This window comes from Suricata suricatta, chromosome 11, assembly GCF_006229205.1.
Source record: "Suricata suricatta isolate VVHF042 chromosome 11, meerkat_22Aug2017_6uvM2_HiC, whole genome shotgun sequence".
NCBI lineage: Eukaryota > Metazoa > Chordata > Mammalia > Carnivora > Herpestidae > Suricata > Suricata suricatta.
The window spans coordinates 59,432,605-59,452,904 of NC_043710.1; the positions used below are offsets into that span (position 1 = coordinate 59,432,605).

General features: G+C 38.4%; 1 protein-coding gene across 3 annotated transcripts in view; it reads right to left on the minus strand.

Annotated features, from left to right (window-relative positions):
* Positions 1-611: 611 nt before the first annotated feature.
* Positions 612-20,300, minus strand: part of NARS2 (asparaginyl-tRNA synthetase 2, mitochondrial) — a 131,457-nt gene continuing 111,768 nt past the window's right edge. The window contains exons 12-15 of one of the 3 annotated variants that reach the window (XM_029914722.1): positions 10,965-11,062; positions 8,736-8,762; positions 5,274-5,461; positions 612-705 (exon numbers count right to left, since the gene is read on the minus strand). In XM_029914722.1, coding sequence (XP_029770582.1) covers positions 5,317-5,461; positions 8,736-8,762; positions 10,965-11,062 — 270 coding nt within the window. In that variant the 3' untranslated portion in view covers positions 612-705; positions 5,274-5,316. Of the gene's footprint in view, positions 706-4,164; positions 5,462-8,735; positions 8,763-10,964; positions 11,063-20,300 lie in introns of those variants that run through there. The other 2 variants (XM_029914723.1, XM_029914721.1) reach the window with 2 other exon arrangements.

Here is a 20,300-nt window from a genome sequence, read left to right on the forward strand (position 1 = left end):
GAAGAAATGGTGCTGTTGTGTTTCTTACTACATTTGCTACAGAGAGGCAGGCTTTGGTATATGTTATCAGGTCACAGTTCTCCAAGGACAGAAAAAGTTCTCTCTTAGGTAAAGAGCTCCTATTCACTGAAGGGACAGGGAGTGGGTACACTACCAGGAGCTAGGAAAATACAAGAGAAGGCAGTTTATACATCACAGACAGGGTAAGAAATATGATCTTTAAGAGATTTTTCAAATCCAGGATCCTAGGAAAAGAGCAAAGCAGTTACTGTTGAATGAATGTGGAGAGAAGATGTCAAAGAGTCACAGCTGCCAATGGCCCAGGTTTTGCAAAATACAGTTCTGGCTGTGCATACGTGTATTTGTAGTATGAAAAAGCCCGTGCTGCATGGGCCTGCCACATTTCTGTTCTCAGAGGATCATCTTGACACACCAAAGGTTAATCACTTTGGGAGAGAATAGTAATAATCTCCACCAAAGTTCCTGCATCTATCTTTCCACGTATATTCTATGATGATCCTAAGAGGAAGGTAAGTAAGGCAAATAGGAGTATAAACTCATAAAAAAAAAAAAACACAAAAAAAAACCACCAAGCTTAAGTACACGCTGGGTCCAGGGCCCTTTATTCCACTTTCAGTGCTTCTCTCTACCAGAATGCATCCGAACTCGACTGTCATTTCCCTCACACTCTGAAGTCTCTTCCCCCTGTGTAAAACAAGGAAATCAGAGGCCAAAGTGTATGTTTTGCAATATGTCCACTAAACTCTGGGGCTCAGGATACAAAATTCTTTGGTTACCATAAGCTCTGTGCTTTCAGTTTTTCTGGAGGCTAAGAGCGGTGAACTTTATTTGCAGTCTTATTCTCCCTCGATATTAGGAATGCCTAATAACCAATCTTCATAACAAACTGATATTTAATTTTTAATTTTTAATGTTTTATTTTATTTTTGAGACACAGAGAGAGAGAGAGAGAGAGAGAGAGAGAGAGAGAGAGAGAGAGAGTCTCCACGCAGGAGAGGGGCAGAAAGAGAGGGAGCCACAGAATCCAAAGCAGGCTCCAAGCTTCGAGCTGTCAGCACAGAGCCTGATACAGGGCTTGAATCCACGAACTGTGAGATCATGACCTGAGCAGAATTCAGATGCTTAACCAACTGAGCCACCCAGGAACCCCAAAACGAATCTTTTATTAAACCAAATGAATTTGAGGTCCATAATACATTGTGAATGCACTAAAAATTTTTGTAAACTGTAAAGCAATGTTCAATTTGATAGCCATATTACTAAGAACAATTACGAACAGTAAAGATGTAGCAGAAAGTTACTGAAGAGTCGTGAACTATGTTAATTCAACAGCTGCCTGAATGACAGCTCAAGAACCAGCTAAACTCCTGACTTCTTTACAAAGTTCCCCTGGAAAATCCCAAACAGGGTGCTAATACTGGCTGTAAATTCACTGGACTCCAAACCAAACTGGAGCTAACTAGAGTACCCAAGAGCTAACTGGAACCTCAGCTGATCAGAGGAGCAATTCGGGGCTCTCGTAATGGCAGCATGTCTAGGTTTCTGAAGGTGTGTTGGTCATGATCTAATAAGATCTGTCTTGTGGAAGTCCTGTTAATCATTTTCATGTCAGGTGATTAAGGTTATTTTTTGTCCTGAATGCCTTTTATTTTAATTTGGACCACATACTGGGAAGAAAGTACAGTCAGATATTACGCCCACCTGTTTTCTTTTTATTATACATACTTTAGATTGCAGACTGAATACAAATATTGATCAGAAGCCAAGAAGCCCCACGCATTTCTTATCAATTCAATCCAGGCCAATTTGTCTTTCAACTCTGCATTTTTATGTTCTTGCCTCACCACTTACTAAAATAAATATATGAATAAATAGCAATCCAATCCAAATAAGCATCTTTCATCTATAATTATCTGAAACAAGAGATTTAAAAAATAGTAGAGTTAATCCATCTCACCAATGGCATCCTCATTGCCTGTTCAGTCATGCTTAAATGTCTAGATTCAATTTATGGAGAGTATGAATGTACAACATTGTAGAGGGACGCTTCTGACAGATAACTGTCAGAGAAGGACACAGGTCAAACAGTCCCTTTGCTGTTCTATGAAAGTTAGTCTCTGAGCTGGGTTAGAGGGTGGGAGAGTCATGTCTAGATCTGGAATGGATCACTCACACAAGTAAGTTCTTGTGAGACCCCCCCCCAAAAAATTCTAACAGTGAATGAATGAATAGGTAAAAATCACAACCTCCCAAGGCCAGAGTGCAGCCAGATGGAAAATAACTATTTTTCCCCACCTAATTCAAGATCTGAAATGAGAATGGAAATTAATGATGGAAAAACTATTTCTAAGTTTTAAAATAAATATACACACTCTTTCTTGGGTGGCTGGGGTTGCTATTTTGAGGTGATGTTTGGAAATCTTGGGAAAACAATCTGATTTTTCCCTCACTGGAAACTGGTTACTCGAGCAAAGGTTAACACCCTCAAATCACCTTTTAACTCACAATTTAAGCCCTATAAGACCATTACTATAGAGTGGGCAGTCATTCATTCTACAGTGCTGTTTATCTGCAGAATTTGGATAGTCATATAGCAGCTGACAAGTGGACATTTTAAAGTTTTCCCTGTAGATGTTGTCCACCCTGCTAGCAAGTTTAGTTTTAGCATTTTCACGATCTTTGTCTGACACCAGGATTGTTGGTGCTCAATTATCGGTAACATAAAAGCACCAAGTCAAAGATGTCAATTTTGAGGCTTGTTATGAGTGGCAAGTGTTTGGCTTCAACTGGATACTCACTGTGTGATCAACTGTAGAGGAAAAGAATGAGTAGGAATGACAGTTGGGAAACACTGCTGAAGCTCATCAAAAAGGCAAGAACCTCTGTTTGAGGGGGACCTTCCCCTACCTCACGCACACACACAATGAACACACTGAAGTCTACTGCAGAACGTTCAGGGATTCAACTTCACTTACATTTTTGGAGACCTGATATGTGCTGAAATCAAGTGTAGAGGTTAGACTCTAAATCCATCATTATTAGTAACTATCTCCAGCACAGATTCTTAAAAGATTAAGAGATAGAAAAGGAATCCTTAGCGTTGATCTATTTCGAAATGACGGTTCTGCAGGTGAAACAACTGGAGGGCACAAAGATATCGTCCTTGACTAACACGCGCCAGCTACACCAATGGTGGCTCTAGGATTCGCGCCTGGGGTTTCTCTGACTCACCGTTCTATCACTTTTCTTTTTGATGCTCCCCCATCACATCAACATTATAATTCTATCTGGTTCCTAAAAAATTACTGGAGACATGATTCCCGAGAGCCTCGGAAAATATTAGTGCCTTGAGGTTGGGGGCCTGTGTCTCTGATTCTCACTTTCCAAAATTAATACAGTATCAAGACTTGAATGTCAAATAAATACTGACTGATGTTGCAAATGTTTTAACATGGTTTCTGCATTTATCTTCCAGGTGTAAGGTTAAAAATCACCTTTTCAGAGATGCCTTCTCCAGCAAGGTTATCGATGCTTGCCCTGTTCTTTATAAAATTTTATAGCATATGTCATAGTTCAAAATACATTTATTTCCTTACTGATTGTGTATCTTGTCTAACAGACTGTAAATTCCATGAAGGCGTGGATCATTTCTGTTTTGTTCACTATCATTTATTTAGCACCTAGGTCCATTCTTGGCATACTGTTAACATTTGTTAAACAAACAAATGAATTTATCTCTCTAGCCCATGATTGAGGCAAGCCTTATGAAAGCTCTAATTATCTCTTTTGTCTTGCCCTACTTGGTGTCTGAGCCCAGGGGATTAAAGTTCTAGGGAAGTAGATTTTAGCTCAGCAAAAGCTACCAATGAGACAAATTCAGAAATGGAATGAGCTGTTTTGAGGGATACTGAGTTCTTTGCCAAGAACTTCTTTGCCAAGAAGTACATGCCCAGGTATATAGAGTCTCTGCATCAGGCTAAAGTTTGGTCATGAGAACATCTTAGCAACTCCTGTGATTTCCAACTCCAAGGTTTGGCAGTTCTTTTCAGTCACTTGCTTTGGCTTGGGGTAAAATAAAGTCCACATACAAACTCATCAGGAAATAATCTCAGATAAGTTATCTAATGAGACACAGAAAATTGATTATTTAGGCATGCATGTCATTTACTGCTATTTGATACATACAAATTCTACTGAGCACACAATTTGGCTCAAAGAAGACTAAAGTATTAAAAAAAGTTATGTAGTATTTCAGTTTTAAGCATGTGCGCGTGCACGCGCACACACACACACACACTTCCATGCAATTGTTGTATCAACCCTGAGGAAAGTGATGCATGCACTCATACACAGTAAGTTGCTTGTCCAAATCATACATGTCAAGTGCTATAGTTGTCAGGTCTCAAATTCCCAAATCAGCAATCCTCTCAGAAACTCTAATAGCCAATGTTCCTTTCTGAGTCCAGAATTACATGTCCTTCAGGTTTAGCTATATTTGCATGCTCATTTCGCCTTTGAAATACGTTCTTCCACTTTTCACTGTGGAAAGGTCAAATGGATTTTAAAAACATAACTGTATTTTTCTTTCAGAGGTATCAAAAATCTATTTTATTATTAGAGAAGTTATAAACATCTACTATAAACTAATTATAGCACAACAATCATTAGTTTAAATAATTAATACATCTCATTTGCTATTTTTAAAATTAAAGATCAACAGTTATTAAATGTGACTTTTTTCACCCAGGCTGAGAAAAGATTTCAATTCAGAACCGTAGCTTAATCTAACTCAAATAAGACCCCAAACGGAATATTTTCTTCTGTAATGTTTAGTAAAATGATGAGAATAAGATGGGCATTTATCATAAGTTAAATGGAAAGGAATTAAAGATCCAACATTTTAGTTTTAGCTCCTCATTGTTTCTCAGAGGTCACAAAAAGCAGTGCTCTAATGGTTAAAGACAAAGTAAAACACATGTTCTCATCCTGTCTTAAGAGTCTGAAAGACCTCTGAGACCACAGTTCAGTTTCCTCATTTCTTCTTAATTGACATAATAGATTTCGAGTTTCTACCTGCTACAAGTATCTCTTTTTGAGAGAGTTCATCTTTCCATGAATTGCTCTCAGCTTTCTAAGAAAATCATGATCACTTCTGTTTTTCATAGGTTATATCTTAGGGCATGACAATTACCTATTGAAATTTTTTGCATTTCAAACATGCATTCTCCTGTTTGCATATTCACGCGCAGTACCTTTGGTTGGGCACAGGGTCATTTTCCTTAACTGGTCTTCCAGCTATAAAACACACGAATGAGTAAATCTTGGAAAAGGGATAACATCTTTGATATTGTCAATTCCCAAGATGCACTGCAGATAGCGTTCAAATCCCATCCCAAAACCTCCATGTGGTACAGATCCAAATCGACGGAGGTCCAGATACCTGATTTTGAAAAACAGAATCATCACCTATAGATGCTATATTGTATCAGATGTCATGACAGAACTTTACACTTCAAAATATTTTACAATCATTTGTTATCATCTACATCATTTTTTAAAAATGCTTATTTATTTTGAGAGAGAAAGAGAGCAGGCGGGGGGCTGGGGGGGGGGGAGAGAAGCCCAAGCAGGTTCTGTGCTGTGAAAGCAGAGGCCAACATGAGACTTGATCCCACAAACTGTTAGATCCTGATCTTAGCTGAAATCAAGAGTCTGCCACTCAAAGAACTGGGCCACCCAGGCACCCTGATCTACATCATTGTAGTAAACAAATCTTTTCCCTCCAAAGACAGGTGAAGGACAAGTTATAATGAGATGTCCAAGATAACTCAAATAGCAACATTCCTGTCATGCATTCATAGGCTTTGGTCACTTGATCCTTTTTAAGTTACGTACTTATATGAAGAAAACTTACTTCATGAGGCTACAGAAACTGTTCTAATAACTTTACTAATTTTCTTGAAAACATATTCTTCTGTTTCTAGTATGTTAATTTTTTTTCTTACTAAGATCATGTTGTTTGGGGCTCGTGGGTGGCTCAGTTGGTTGAGCATCCGACTTCGGGTCAGGTCTTGATCTCACTGCTTGTGGGTTCGAGCCCCGCGTCGGGCTCTGTGCTGACGGCTCAGAGCCTGAAGCCTGCCTCAGATTCTGTGACTTTCTCTCTCTCTGCCCCTCCCTCACTCATACTCTCTTTCTCAAAAATGAATATTAGAAAAAATTAAAAAAATAAATAAAATCATGTTGTTCAATACAGAGAGTGCAGAGTTTTGCCTGATATGTTTGTTATAGAAAGATATCCCTCTGTATTAGACTGTAAGCTCTATCAAGCACAGGAGCTGTGCCTTATTCAACCATTTTATGTCCACTGTCTGCTCTGGAGTAGATGCTTACTCCATAAAGATTTATTGTTTGAAGGCACAAACATATACTCTTGAATGCTACAGTGAAATTTCTAGTCCTGTGCTTCAAACCTAGTATAAGATGTCCAGATTCATTTTTCTGGAAGGCTTAGACAGCCTCTATAATCTATCCATACTAATTGTATTCCCATGTAAGATGGGGCTAGAAAATGGTACAGCCATGATTCAAACTCAAATTTCAATACACCAGCTTGTCATAAATTTATTTTAAGAAAAGAAGCGAAGGAGGAAAACTTTATAGGTATTTTTATTATGTCATTTGGTGGGGGATTTCTTTATAGCTTCTTGCATAATCTGTAAAATCACTTCCAGAATAAAACTTAAGTGCCATAGCCGGTAGTCATCTGGATCCTCAGGCACAAAGACTATTACCTATTTACCCACTATCAGTAATAATGACCACATGTATTGGTATTTTAGGCAATTAAGAGTGAAAATGGGTCTTTCTAAAATAAAAGATGAATTGCAACTGGGTGAGTTACCACCAAGTGAGGGATCAATGAACAGGAGTACCTAGTATAAAACTTCAGACTAGTAAGAACTATCAGGAATAATGGGAAAAGCAGAGTCTTGAGTAAATGAAATGTTTGGCAGCTGAATTAACTTTAAATTCCAAGGCATGGGGGCAGGGTATACTTTGATTTACTGAGAAAATAAGATGAAAAGCCTATCAAACCACCTGCCACAAACACCTGCAGGATCTGGGCTGGCTGCTAAGAGTCCAGCCATAGCATTAGCTGGCTCTAAATTTCTCACACGTTGATGTCAAAAGAGGCATAAATGGTTGGAAACTGAACTCAGGCAGATGGACTCAGTCTGTAGCGTTTTTCTTGCCCTGGCTTTGATATACAGAAAAACCCACTTCTAAAAAACAAGTTTTCAAAAAAATATATACTTGTTAGATTGTTGTTAAATTCATTCTAGGGTTGCCAGGTTAAAGAAGAGATGGCACAAAAAGTCGTGGAACTAGTCAAGGTGTTATTTGCACATGGCAAGTAGAAACAGGAAGTGAGTAAAATCTTTAGACCCCTGGGACTGTTACTCACAATGTGATCACAGACTTGACGATTTCTACAATCCTCTCAAATACTGTGATTACCAGGTAAAAGGAAGCAGATTTGAATAACAGATACTTATACATTTAGAGATTTTAAGAGTTTGAAAACTTTAGCTGGGACAAGAATAGTCCTGACATGATTAATAAGACCAGTAAGGTCTAAGCTTATTTAACCAACAATTAACATGTATGTTTAGCTAGTTTTTACATACTATGAAGATTATCTGATAGACAGACAAAAAGAGGCAAAATGCACAAGCTTGCTCAATCAGGCTCATCTACCTAATAGCAAGAATAAGAACAAGGGAAGGAAAGGGGAAAGGAAACTAGCTTTTACTGAGGTTCTATCCTAGGTAGATACTTACCTGTGTTATTTCATTTCTTCCTCACAATAATCCTGTTAAATTGATATTTTCATTCCCTTTCAGAGCCAAGAAAACCAAGACTCAGAGAGATTAAATATGCCTAAGGTCACTACTGGTAAATAATAAGGCATTTAAGGGCCATGACCTGAACATCATTTTAGGCTTCTGCATTTCTGCAATCTAGGTATTTCAGAAGTCAAGTGTATAATTTGACCCTTCCTTCTCTTAAGGACAGCAGAAGAATTAATAATATTGTTGGTATTATTACACCAGGATTCTGAAGGAAAGCTACTATAAAAATATAAGTACATAATTTATATGTATTCAAAAGTACTTGCAGGAAGGGTCTGTAGAAAGAAAACCAGAACAATTCTGGAGAAGTAAATGTATGAATGCAGACAAGTGCTCTTTCCTATGAAGCACAGGTTTCTACAGACTTTAGGGATCACTTAGCTCAAACCCTAATTTCACACATGGGGAAACTGAGGCATAATGGTTAGGAAAAAAGCCCCAGCTCTATGTTCCTAACTGTGTGCTCTTGGTTAAGTTAGTTAATATCTCTAGGCCTTAGGTCTGGAGGGGTAATAAAAAAGGAGATAAGAAGAGTAACCAACTCACAGGGTGTTATAATAATTACATAAGAAAATATACATTGAAATGTTAACAGTTATCCAGCACACAATAATAAATAAATGGCAGCCACTATCATTACTATTTTTCCAGGACTCAAAGGGAATAAATACACTTCTGAGAACCTATCTATTCATTTTTCTTAACAGACTTTCACAGTGCCTTGGGAATATGCATAAAACCTATGTAACAATCAGACCAAACAGCTAAAATAAGAATGATTAAGGGTCACATTCTTACCATTGGTAGGCTTCTGTTAGTCCTGATCTGTAAGAGGAAAATAACAAAATTCTTTCAGAGAATGGCAAACGATAAAGATACTAAGCACTCAACATTTATTCCGGGTTGTATGCAAAGTGCTCTCAAAGAACATGCACTATAGTTGAGAAGCTGAATCTTTAATATGGGAAGAAAGCTAAGGTATCCAATAGTCTAAGGTATCATCACATGAGTGGCAGAGATGATAAATGCTACAGAAATAGTCCAGAGCCCAGAGAAGGGGTTCATTTCAGATGAGCTCTCTGTCCTATGACATAAGAAAAGCACCATAATTATGGGTACTGGGAGGCACACAGAAGGAACACAAAGACACACCTTTCATTCTGTAACATAGCTGAAAATTGCTTTTTGACCAATATGAAAAATGTTAATCAAGTTTTAAGCTCTTAGTTCTCATGAAAATTAATTTCAGCCCTTTAATGCCTGGCTAGCTCAGTCGGTGGATGTGCAACTCTTGACTTTGGTGGTGTTAAGTTTGAGCCCCATACTTGGTGTACAGATTACTTAAATTAAAATCTTAAAGTGTTTGGGATCACAGTCTCCTAAAAAAAATGTGTTTGGGATCACAGTGCATCTGAAGTGATACAAACTATGAAAAAAAAAAAACATATACAGAAAACACGAAGAGAAGTCACAGATATATCCCTGAGATAGGGAAGCACATATAACCATTTCATTAGGAAAGATAAATTTGGATATAATCAGATATTAGGTAAACATGTAATGTTATGAGGAAAGGTTTCCTGAAGGAAGGAAGCAAGCAAAGAAAACAGGCCAATTAATCTTTCAACAGATGAGGTTTCTTGCCATGTGTGATTTTTATTGTGCTTAAAAAAAACTCAGAGAATCTTAAAATTCTTTCCATCTAAGGAGTTTGACCTTTACTTCAATTTCACAATTTTCCCAGGACTTTCTAACATTATAGTAGTAAGGAATTAGGCATCTAACTCACAAAAAAGAAGCCTCCCAGAACATATTTATTCCCTTTCTTCTGGACCCTAACCAAACAGAGCAGTTCAAATGAGCGGGATTACAAAACCAAGTTACCCAACCGATTTATAAGTTGGGGTCTTGGAAAAAATAACAACTTTTTAAGCATTTCTCCATTAGGAAAAGAAGAACTTACAAATGGCTAATTTTACAGGATATTTTCAAACGATTATGGCTTTTCCAGTTTACTGTGAAACCCAGTATTATCTGGAGAGTAGGAGAGTAGGCTTAAGCTTTCAACATGGGAAAAACTTCATTTACTTATTTTTTAAAGTCTGGCATAGCAAAAGTAGAAACCATGGAAAACAGAAGTTTATAACCTTGGTTAGTTTAGGAAGTCATTGTGGTTTGTTGGCAGACCACGTATACATAGGAGTGGTAGTTCAATTAGAAACACAATTCTCTACTTCTCATCTCCAAAACATTTTCTGTATTTTATGGATTCATTTCCAGGTCTCTAACAGCAAGTTAAGATACGTTATTCAAATAGCTTAATAAAGACCCTTACATAGCAGAAAACCCGAGGAAGGGAAAACTGCTTATTCTAAATGTTAGTTCAGTGGGTATTTTGGGTATCTTTTTTTCTCCAGCTTTATCCTTTCCCTGGTTCAGAGTCTGTCTTTATGTCCCTAGAGGAGTCTTTGTTTATGTCCCCAATCATTAATTTAGAGTAAACAAAAAAGTACACAGAGAAGAGAAAAAAATGAAGGACAAGCTTTAAGGTTGGCTTCTATCATTAACTTTTAAAAAAGCAATTTCTGGGGTGCCTGGGTGGCTCAGCTGGTTAAGTGTCCGACTCTTGATTTCAGCTCTGTTCACAAACAAACAATTCATGGGATGGAGCCCTGTGTCAGGCTCTGCACTGACAGTGTGGAGGCTGCTTGGGATTCTTTCTCCCTCTCTCAAAATAAATCAATGAACATGAAAAAAAATTTTAAAGGAATTTCCATAGGGAGCGATACATACAAATTAGTGGGCAAATATCACTGTGCCTTGTTTCACATAACAGTTCCAATCTTTAAGAAAGGGAAGCTCAGAGAGGCCACATAACAAATTGCTCAAGGCCACAGAGAATCTGAAATCCAGGTCAGTCAGGTGCTGAGGCTCATTCACTGTTGCTCTCTGTCACTTTGCCAACACAGCCTTCGAGTGTCTCAACCTCAATTTCTGAATTTTGTTTCTTTTAGGTGTGATCATTACCTGGCCAGTCGCTGCTCTAAGAAATGGTACCGTTCCTCTCGGAGGCTTCCTCCAAAGAGCTCTCCAACTCCAGGAACCAGAAGATCAACAGCAGCAACCTAAAACGGAAAAAACTATAACCAATCTCACATCTTCAGAGTATTCCAACAATTGTCAGCTTCTCAAGCAGGTGGAACTTTTAACATCTTGACAACTATTTAACTGCTTACCAGAATATTATTTATGTTATCCATCCATGCTGTTTCAAAATCAAATTTTTAATATAATCTTTAGAAAAAGTGACACACAAATTGCAGAGTTACCTCTCCTTTCTTGCACCATGTACGCAATGTACTTAACAGAAATGTTTTCTTCACAAATGTGGTATGTTTATTATAAAAAACGTGGCAAGTATTAAAATTTGAGACATTAAAAACCACCTATTTCCCTGCAGAATTGCATTTTTGTTTTTGGATGCTGTATTCTTTATTTTTAAAATTAGGCCAGGGATAATCCCACTTTACTGGCGAGGGGTAGATTGAGCCCTGTGTAGGGCTCTGTGCTGACCATGTGAAGCCTGCCTGGGATTCTGTCTCTCTGTCTCCCCCCTCCCCTAGTCTCTGTCTCTGTCTCTCAAAATAAATAAAATAAACTTAATAAAGAAGTTATTAGTTTTATTTAACTGCTTTTCTTCTGTTGAACACTTTGGTGTTTCTTGTTCCTCTTTAATAATTTGACAATGAAGATCTTTTTCTTTAATTTGTACTATTTTTTGTAGGACTTGTAAAATATGTTATTTTAAAAAAATGTTTATTTTGAGAGAGAGCGAGCAGGGGAGGGACAGAGAGAGGGAGAGACAGAATCTCAAGCAAGTTCCATGCTGTCAGCACAGAGCCTGATGTGGGGTTTGCTCTCATGAACCGTGAGATCATGACCTGAGCTGAAATCAAGAGGTGGACGCTCAACCAACTGACCCACGCAGACACCCCAAAACTTTTCTGATAATTAATCAAAGAAGTAAAAACTGAAAGAATGAGATAGCATTTTAGAGTTATCAAAATGTGAAGGCAAAAAAACAACATAAACAGCACGGATTATAAGATACATGAGCCAGTACTTTCCCACGACTGACAAAACCTTTCTGTCGAGCAACTCAGGAGAAGATAATCAAAAACCTTAAACATCCATATGCTATGGCCTGGCAATGGCAGTTCCAGGAAGGAGTATTTTTTTTTCTTTTTTTAAACATTTATTTATTTTTGAGAGAGAGAGAGAGAGAGAGAGAGAGGGAGAACGAACGAACACGCAGGAGAGGGGCAAACAGAGAGAGAGAGACATAGAATCTAAAGCAGGCTCCAGGCTCTGAGCTGTCAGCACAGAGCCTGACATGGGGCTGAAACTCACAAACCATGAAATCATGACCTGAGCTGAAGTCGGATGCTTAACCAACTGAGCCACCCAGGCGCACCAGAATGAGTCTTAACAAAATAACCAGGGATGCAAAAACAAGCAAACAAACAAACCAAACAACTAGGGGGAAAAAAATGAACAGAAAAGATTACTGCATAGGGTGCTTGTTGCAATATTACTTAAATAACAAAAATTCAAGCATATGTCAACAGGAGATGATGATTAGGTAAATCTTAGACACAGGAAAAAGACTGGCATCTACAATCATGAGATGTTAATTATGTTGCCACTGTGATTTCTTCTTTTCTCTGCCTGGTATTTTATTTTCTATAATGAGGATATGTTACACTTTTGTAGTAAGAAAATACCAAAAAACTTTTAATAGGAGAAAATGGTGGCTTCATATTTTAATTTGTATTTCTTTAATTACTAGTAATATTTAATTTTTGAGAATGTTTATTTGCTATCCATATTATTTTGTGATTTGGTAATTCTTTTTCTGGGGGGCAGGTAGACATTAAGACCAAGAATCTGAAGGCACAAAACTACAAAAGTATGCAACAAATGAAAAGTCAGAAATTCATAAAACACATTTTAATTTTCAATTATTATTTTTAAAGTAAACTCTACACCCAATTGGGGCTTGAACTCACAACCCCAAGGTCAAGAGTCACACACTCTAGCCAGCCAGGCGCCGTCACATTTTAATCTTTAAATGTCACATCATATTATAAACTCTTTTCTTAAACTCTACCTCACTGTACTATTAAGCCATCACTCTGTTCTGATTTTAGAACTTCTTTTTTTTTTTTTTTAAGTAGGCTTCACATCCAGCATGGAGCCCAACTCAGGGCTTAAACCCATGACCCTGAGATCAAGACCTGAGCTGAGATCAAGAATCAGATGCTTAACTAGCTGAGCCACCCATGTGCCCCTTATTTCAGAACTCTTGAGTGAGATATCCTTTATAAATAATTGAGATTAATAAAGAATGTAATAATTCAAGAATGTGCCCCAAATAATGTATGTCTCATCCTCATTAGTATCGTTAGAAGAGAAAAACATCAGGTATAGTTTTCTTCGCTTGACTGAATGAGAATGAGAACAGAAATTCACTAAGGCTTCTACTTTTACTAACCTTCCTAACACTGAATAAACTAGTAGGAAGATGGATTTTGTCACGTTACCACTGCTTACTGACCACACTTTAGTAATTCTTCTGTGAACTTGGGAGGAAAATGACGACCATGCAGGTAATTCAGAATGTGAATTTGGTGACTCAGACACGATGACAGGTAATGAAACACACAACTTTGGACAGGTGGACAACACAGCCTTAGAGTAAATTCTCATGGGCTATGTAGTTAATAGAGCTGGACGCCAACCAGGACCCTGCCGTTGCCCTTCCTGTTCTCAGAGAAAGGAGAGATTTCGAGGGAGTTTTTATGGCCACCGCAAGACTGGCATCTTTATTTCGGAGTATCTTGCTTAACATGGCTAAAATATGCTAGAAGCTGAGAGACACGTGTTCAAAAATTGTTAACTTTATTTTTTTCAGGTGTATTTATTTGAGAGAAAGAGAGAGAGAACAAGGGCGGGGCAGTTATAGAGGAAGAGTGAGAGGGAATCTCAAGCAGGTTTTGTGCTGTCAGCCCGGAGCCCGATGCAAGGCTTGAACCCATGAACCATGAGATCATGACCTGGGCCAAAGCTGACTCGTATGCTTAACCGATTGGGCCATCTAGGCGTCTCCCAAATTTGTTAACTTTAATACAGAGTTTTAAATTTAGACTTATAGGTGATCAAGATTAGAAAAGAAGGGACAACTTAGTGACTCTCTGACCTTTGTTTTAAAATATTAAAAGACTAAGAACCACTACCCTGAAATATAGCATTCCATCTTTGGGTAGTTCTGACTACTAAGAAGGTGCAAGTATAGCTAAACTCTATCATTTCCAAGGGTTTTATTTTTTATTTTTAAGTTTATTTATTTTGAGACAGGGCATGAGTGTGTGCATGTGTGAGTGGGGGAGGAGCAGAGAAAGAGGGAAGAGAGAATCCCAAGCAGGCTCTGTGCTGTCAGCAAGGAGCCCAATGTGGGGCTCGATCCCATGAACTGTGAGATCATGACCTGAGCCAAAATCAACACTCAGAAGCTCAATCAACTGAACCACCCAGGTATCTCCCCAAGGCTTTTTTTTTTTAATGTTTTATTTAGTTTTGATACAGACAGAGACAGAGCATGAGAGGGGGAGGGGCAGAGAGAGAAGGAGGCACAGAACCGGAAGCAGGCTCCAGGCTCTGAGCTAGCTGTCAGCACAGAGCCCAACGCGGGGCTCGAACCCACGAACGTGAGATCTGGCCTGAGCCGAAGTCAGAGACTTAATCAACTGAGCCACCCAGGCGCCCCTCCCCAAGGTTTTTAAGTTGAGGCAATTCCAAGCCACAAAAGCAAGCTGTAATTGATTCTGCTACTTTAAGTACAGGCAGAGCTTTAAAAGCCAGAGCTATAAAGGTCTACTGCCTTTAAAAAAAAAAAGATGCTGGAGAATCAGCTACCATGGAAGAACAGGAAGTAAGAGTCCGGCTGGGGCTGGTGACCAATGCTGAGGGAAGGAGTCGTTCTGCTCTCTCTACCCGTTCATAAGAATCAAACAAGAGACCCATTTCTTGCTTGGTCTTGCTGCTAATGCAACTAAAACAAGTGAAAAGAAAACAACCCACAACCTTTGGAAATCTTAGCAGTTTCTGTGGGTCTCAATTATATTAATTTTGAACCTTGGTTTTTTCAATATTATTTTTAGAGGACCATGAAAGATACATATTGATCTTTGATTAAAAACCTCTTTTATTTTAATATTTGAGTTCACTGGAGAAACTACACTGGTTTCAGATCCTTCTGTTTTTGTTTATCCGGAATAGTTGCAACTGCACAGTAATAGTTGTAGAATTGGTAGCTTCTGAATCTTTTGAATCACCTTCAAAATCTTACCTTATTTCCCACCCTGGATTTCTTTTAAATCTGTCTTCCTAATAAAAGAGGCATCTGACTGGTTAAACCCAGTTATTTCCACATTAGTTATGATAAAATGAATGTAGTAGTTGCTGTATTAGTCAGGACAGGTTAGAGTATGCTAATAACCTAGTAAGAAACAATCCCAGAAGCTGACAACAGGGCTTCTCAGTCTTAGCATTAGAGATATTTCTGGCCAGATAATTTTGTTGTGAGGGTCTGTCCTGTGCATGTGGGATATAACTGCCCTCTCCCCACCAGAAGCCAGTGGCACTGCCCTAGTTCTGACAAGCAGAAATGTCACTAGGCACTGCTAAATGTTTCCTGCATGGGGGTGGAGAGATGACACAAAATAACACCTGACTGAGAACCACAGTTTACAACAGCAAATTGGCTTTTTTAAACTTATGCTACACGTCCATCCTGGCTTGAAGCTGATAAGAAAAAAAGGCCTCGTTATGAGGTATCGCTGACTGGGCAGATGGAAAAAAAGAGCACATACAACTATGTAGTAAAGCATTTGCCCAGGAGTAGTGCACGTAGATCACATTTGCTCACAATTTTGGGGCCAATACAAGTCACATGCAGGTCACTCAGCTCACGCTGTGGAGCAGCAAAGTACAATCTCAGGAGGAGTGGCAACTACTTATGCACAGCAGAACAGTTTACCTGGTTTCCTCCCCTCTCCCCCATCGTCCACTTCCACTCTCCCAACCACATCCTCATTGGTGACTATAATTAAGGTCAGAATAGCTGTTCTCCTATTTTCTTCCTTTCTACTCTAGGAGGGGAACTTATCAAGAAAAGGAAAGAACTTACCAGAATAAAGAACTTAACAAAATAATTTATTTTAACTAAATAAAAATTTTAGAAGACCTCTGGATCAAATCCCATTATCACTCCTAATTTTATGACATGCAGAAGGAATACATAAATCATCTATTTCTGCTCTTTGGATGGATGGTCTGAAAATTCATACCTTCAGGTGGATGAATTTCACGTATGTTTTCTCGACAAAGACTAAAGCTGCTTCTCCTTTTAAGAGAGATGTACCTTGTGAGTAAGGTGGTCCTTCACAATGCCTCATGGATATTCCAAGACCAAAGGGTACTGTTTCTTTTTTATCAAGGACATATTTGTCATTTTGTGAAGAAAGGCACACAAAGGCACTGTTCTCTATTCTTCATCCATATAACCTTCTTTCTCTTTTTCTTTAGGTTTACTTTCCTGTTGACCCTATCAGATTATTATACTTCCTGCTTTCCTTTTATAATGATATCCTCCCATCTCTCTAGAGATTCTGCTCACTTTCAGAGAAGCTATAAAATAGCAAAGTATTCCTCAACTATAAATAAAGATATTTACATTTGGTATACATAGAGCTGCACTTCCTTCTGATACGATATAAAAAATACTGCATTCCCTAAAGTTTACTAACACAACCCCTTCAAATTTCCATACCTTTTACTGAGGATTGAGATTTCCCAGAAGGATTCTACCTCGTGTCTCCTCCTGGTAATTATGAGCTAATTACTATAGAAACTACCAGTCTTTCTAGGGATCTAGTGGATATAATACAAATCATGACACAATGGTGCACAAATTGTAGAACACAGAGGGAATCACACAAACTCCTTAAGAACTAATGAGAAAAACCTGGCCGTGTGTTTGCCAAGTGATGGGTGGTAGTGGGTCAGAGTGCAAACAGGCTGGAAACAAGCAGGTTTTCTAGAACATTAGCTGGTGATTACAATTCGCCCTTATGGGCTGGCATGTCTGTGGTTTATGGGAGTCCGAGGCTCGCTTACAGGGCTGGGGCTGAGCAATCCTGCCCTTCATTAGGGAAAGTGAAAATTCACAGGCTAGACAGTAGAATGTCCTCTGAATTCACAAATTTGACCAAATGTGAGCACTTCTATAGCTGCACTTTTTTCCTATGCACCTTCAGCAAACTTGAAAGAAGTGGAAAGATTTTAGTTCTGCTGAACTTTCACTCTCCTACATGATAACTATGAAGGCTACAAATAATTGTACTACATTCTCCACTAACTTCCTTAGTCTTAAACAAAACTTATTCCACTCTGGACACACCTTCGAGGACAGAAGGCTGCTGGACACATCTTCCCCCACTGTATGTGAGTTTTTATTTGGTTTAAGTCTCACAGTTGTGGCGGCACGCTGTCTAGAAATAGTCTGTGCTGGTGTTTAAGCTCAACAAGCCCTGGTCTCTATTTGACACTCCCTTTGACTCTTACTCGTTGATTTCAATCAATATACTAAAAATAAAATGCAGACCTTGAATTAAAAACCAAACAGGCTAGATAGGAACAAGGCCTTTAATACATTACCTTTTTATGCTAATTTCAGAGAGGGGGGAAAAACTTTTAAAATCCCTTCCTCTGCTACTTTTCTTCTTACCTCAGTATTTTTAACTATTAATGAAAAACACAAACTGAACACCTCCCTATTCACTTTCTCATAGGCTGCTACCAACAATGGAGGAACATTACGTATTACCAAGTAAGAAGAATGTTCCACAAACCACAGGAAACCTGTCTGTGGTTTCAGCCTCTATGAGCTTTTGCTCTCACTGCTGACAGACAGGATTCTGCCCTAAAAACAATGAGGCACAGGTAGGAAAGAGGGCCTTGCAGATGACATAGTGTAAAGATTCAAATGGGCTGCAGTTAGCAATGGCCAAAAATGGACTTTGGCTAGTAAATGGCTAGCTAGGAGCATTTTAGATGGAGTACAATGCATACTTTAAACTTTGACATAAATTCCCTGGCTGGTCATCAGTCCCAGATATGGGGAAAGTTAGCCATTCCCTTCATTACTATTTCTGTCAGTTTGAAGGGGTTTGGTTAATTAGCACCAGCCAGGGAAATTCATTACATGCTCTTTGGCTGACTATTATTCCTTCCAAGTCAACTTTGCAGTGTGTACTAAATGCCCACTAGTGCTTAAATTTTTACAATTTGCTAAGTAATACTGATACAATTAAAAAAATTGGAACATTACCTGGTGATCATGGCATCTCATCAGGGACTGCTGGGCAGTCACTTTGTCCTGATCATAATGGCTGGAATACACAGATCCTCTTCTCTGCAATCTGCTTCCCTAACTGAATACTTGGCACCGGTCTGTGGAGGACTAACTTAGGGACCCAGACTCAGGGAAATACAATATTTTCCATGTTTGCTTAGATTCATTTTATTTAGGCTCATGATCTGTGTCCTTCAAATTACCAAATATATTTACTAATTTACAAGTTGTTCTTATATATCCAAATGGGAAAAAGCTTATGCTACTTGAAAATAGATAATCTTAAAGCCATTTAGTCCTGTGGAGATCATCTATCTAATCCAATTCTCTGATTTTACAGAGGGAGAAACTAAGGCTCCAAAACTGAAGAGAGTTGACTGAGGTCATATAGCTAACTAGTAAGAGAGCTGGATTTCAAACCCAGCACTGTTAACTCCTTTGTCCAGTGTACTTTTCATTCTAATAATAGTGCATATCTTCATTTTTTGTGTTTTGGAGGGGGTGGGGAAAGGGTGGAAGGAAAAAGGAACAATAGCTGGAAAAATACACAATTTTACTATTTGTGACCTCTGGTCAAATGTTACAGGTGTAGGAACATTTCTCTACCCTTCACTTCTGATTCCCCAGGGATGGCACCCATGAAATGTGTGTGTCTGAACTTTTTAGATTGCATTGCACCCGATGCAGAAACTCTTGCAACCCTACCCACAACCTGTTACAGCCTTACTAAGGAGACACAGAACTTAGTTATTTGGCCCAAAGTCTGTTCATTCACCACTGAAAAAAACAAAGGAGGGATGAAAGCAAGCACCCTATATACAAGAGGGTTGAAATCTAGGATGTTAATAAATCAATGTGATAATCTAGGTCTAATATATAGTTTAAATAAATTATGTTTTCATAAAATAGCTCTGAGAAGCTATATATAATAGCATTGTATAAATTATATAAGTACACTTAAATAATGTAAGTACACATTATAATGCTTTCAGTTTTCAAACCGTGAAACCACATTACTAGAGAGACTTGTCATAAGGAAAGAAATGATCGTGACTGCAGTCTGTGAGAGAATGGCCTTTTAAAGAATCTTGTGTAAGAGCATGTTTGATGTTGCAAAACACATATTTTAACATTATTGTGCTTTATCACAAAAAAGATTTTATCAAAACTTAGGAGGAAAGAGAGCTTTGCACTTGCCGACTACCTGCTACCCCAAACACTGTGCTAGATATTTTTCTTAGATTATCAAATTTAATCTTCACAAGGCTGGAATAAGATTATCATCTTATTTTTTATGGATTGGGAAACTATGACTCAAAGAAGTTAGGTCGTTTACTTAAGATCACATGGTCTATAACACAGACCTGGGATGTGAACCCAAGAGTGATTCTAAAGCCACTGGACTTTCCTTTACACAGTGTCACCATCACGCTAGAAATTTAGAGAAAAGCTGTTCTTTGGCTTCCCAGAAATTTCCTTGGCAGATCAAGTCATTTACTCACTACATCTCCACTGTGTGTCTACAACTGCATTGGGTTCAATTCATCCATCTGTCCAAGACCCAATCTATCACCAAATAGATACTAAGTGCCTGTGACATTCCAGGCATTATGCTAGGCACTTATGGATACAGTGATGAGTGAAAAGAAGGTCGGCAGGTTCTGTGGCATAAAGAAGAGTCGTTAATTAAACAGTCATAAAACTAAATGTAAAATTACAACTACGCTACGGATCATGATGAATTAAGAGTTAATAGCTCTGGGTCTGAAATTTAACCTGGTACCACTGTAGTGTCTAACAGTGGTCTCCAACTCAGTCTGGAGGGTCATGGAAGATTTCTCTGGGAATATGACGACTGAGTAGAGATTTGGAGAAATAGTAAAATTACT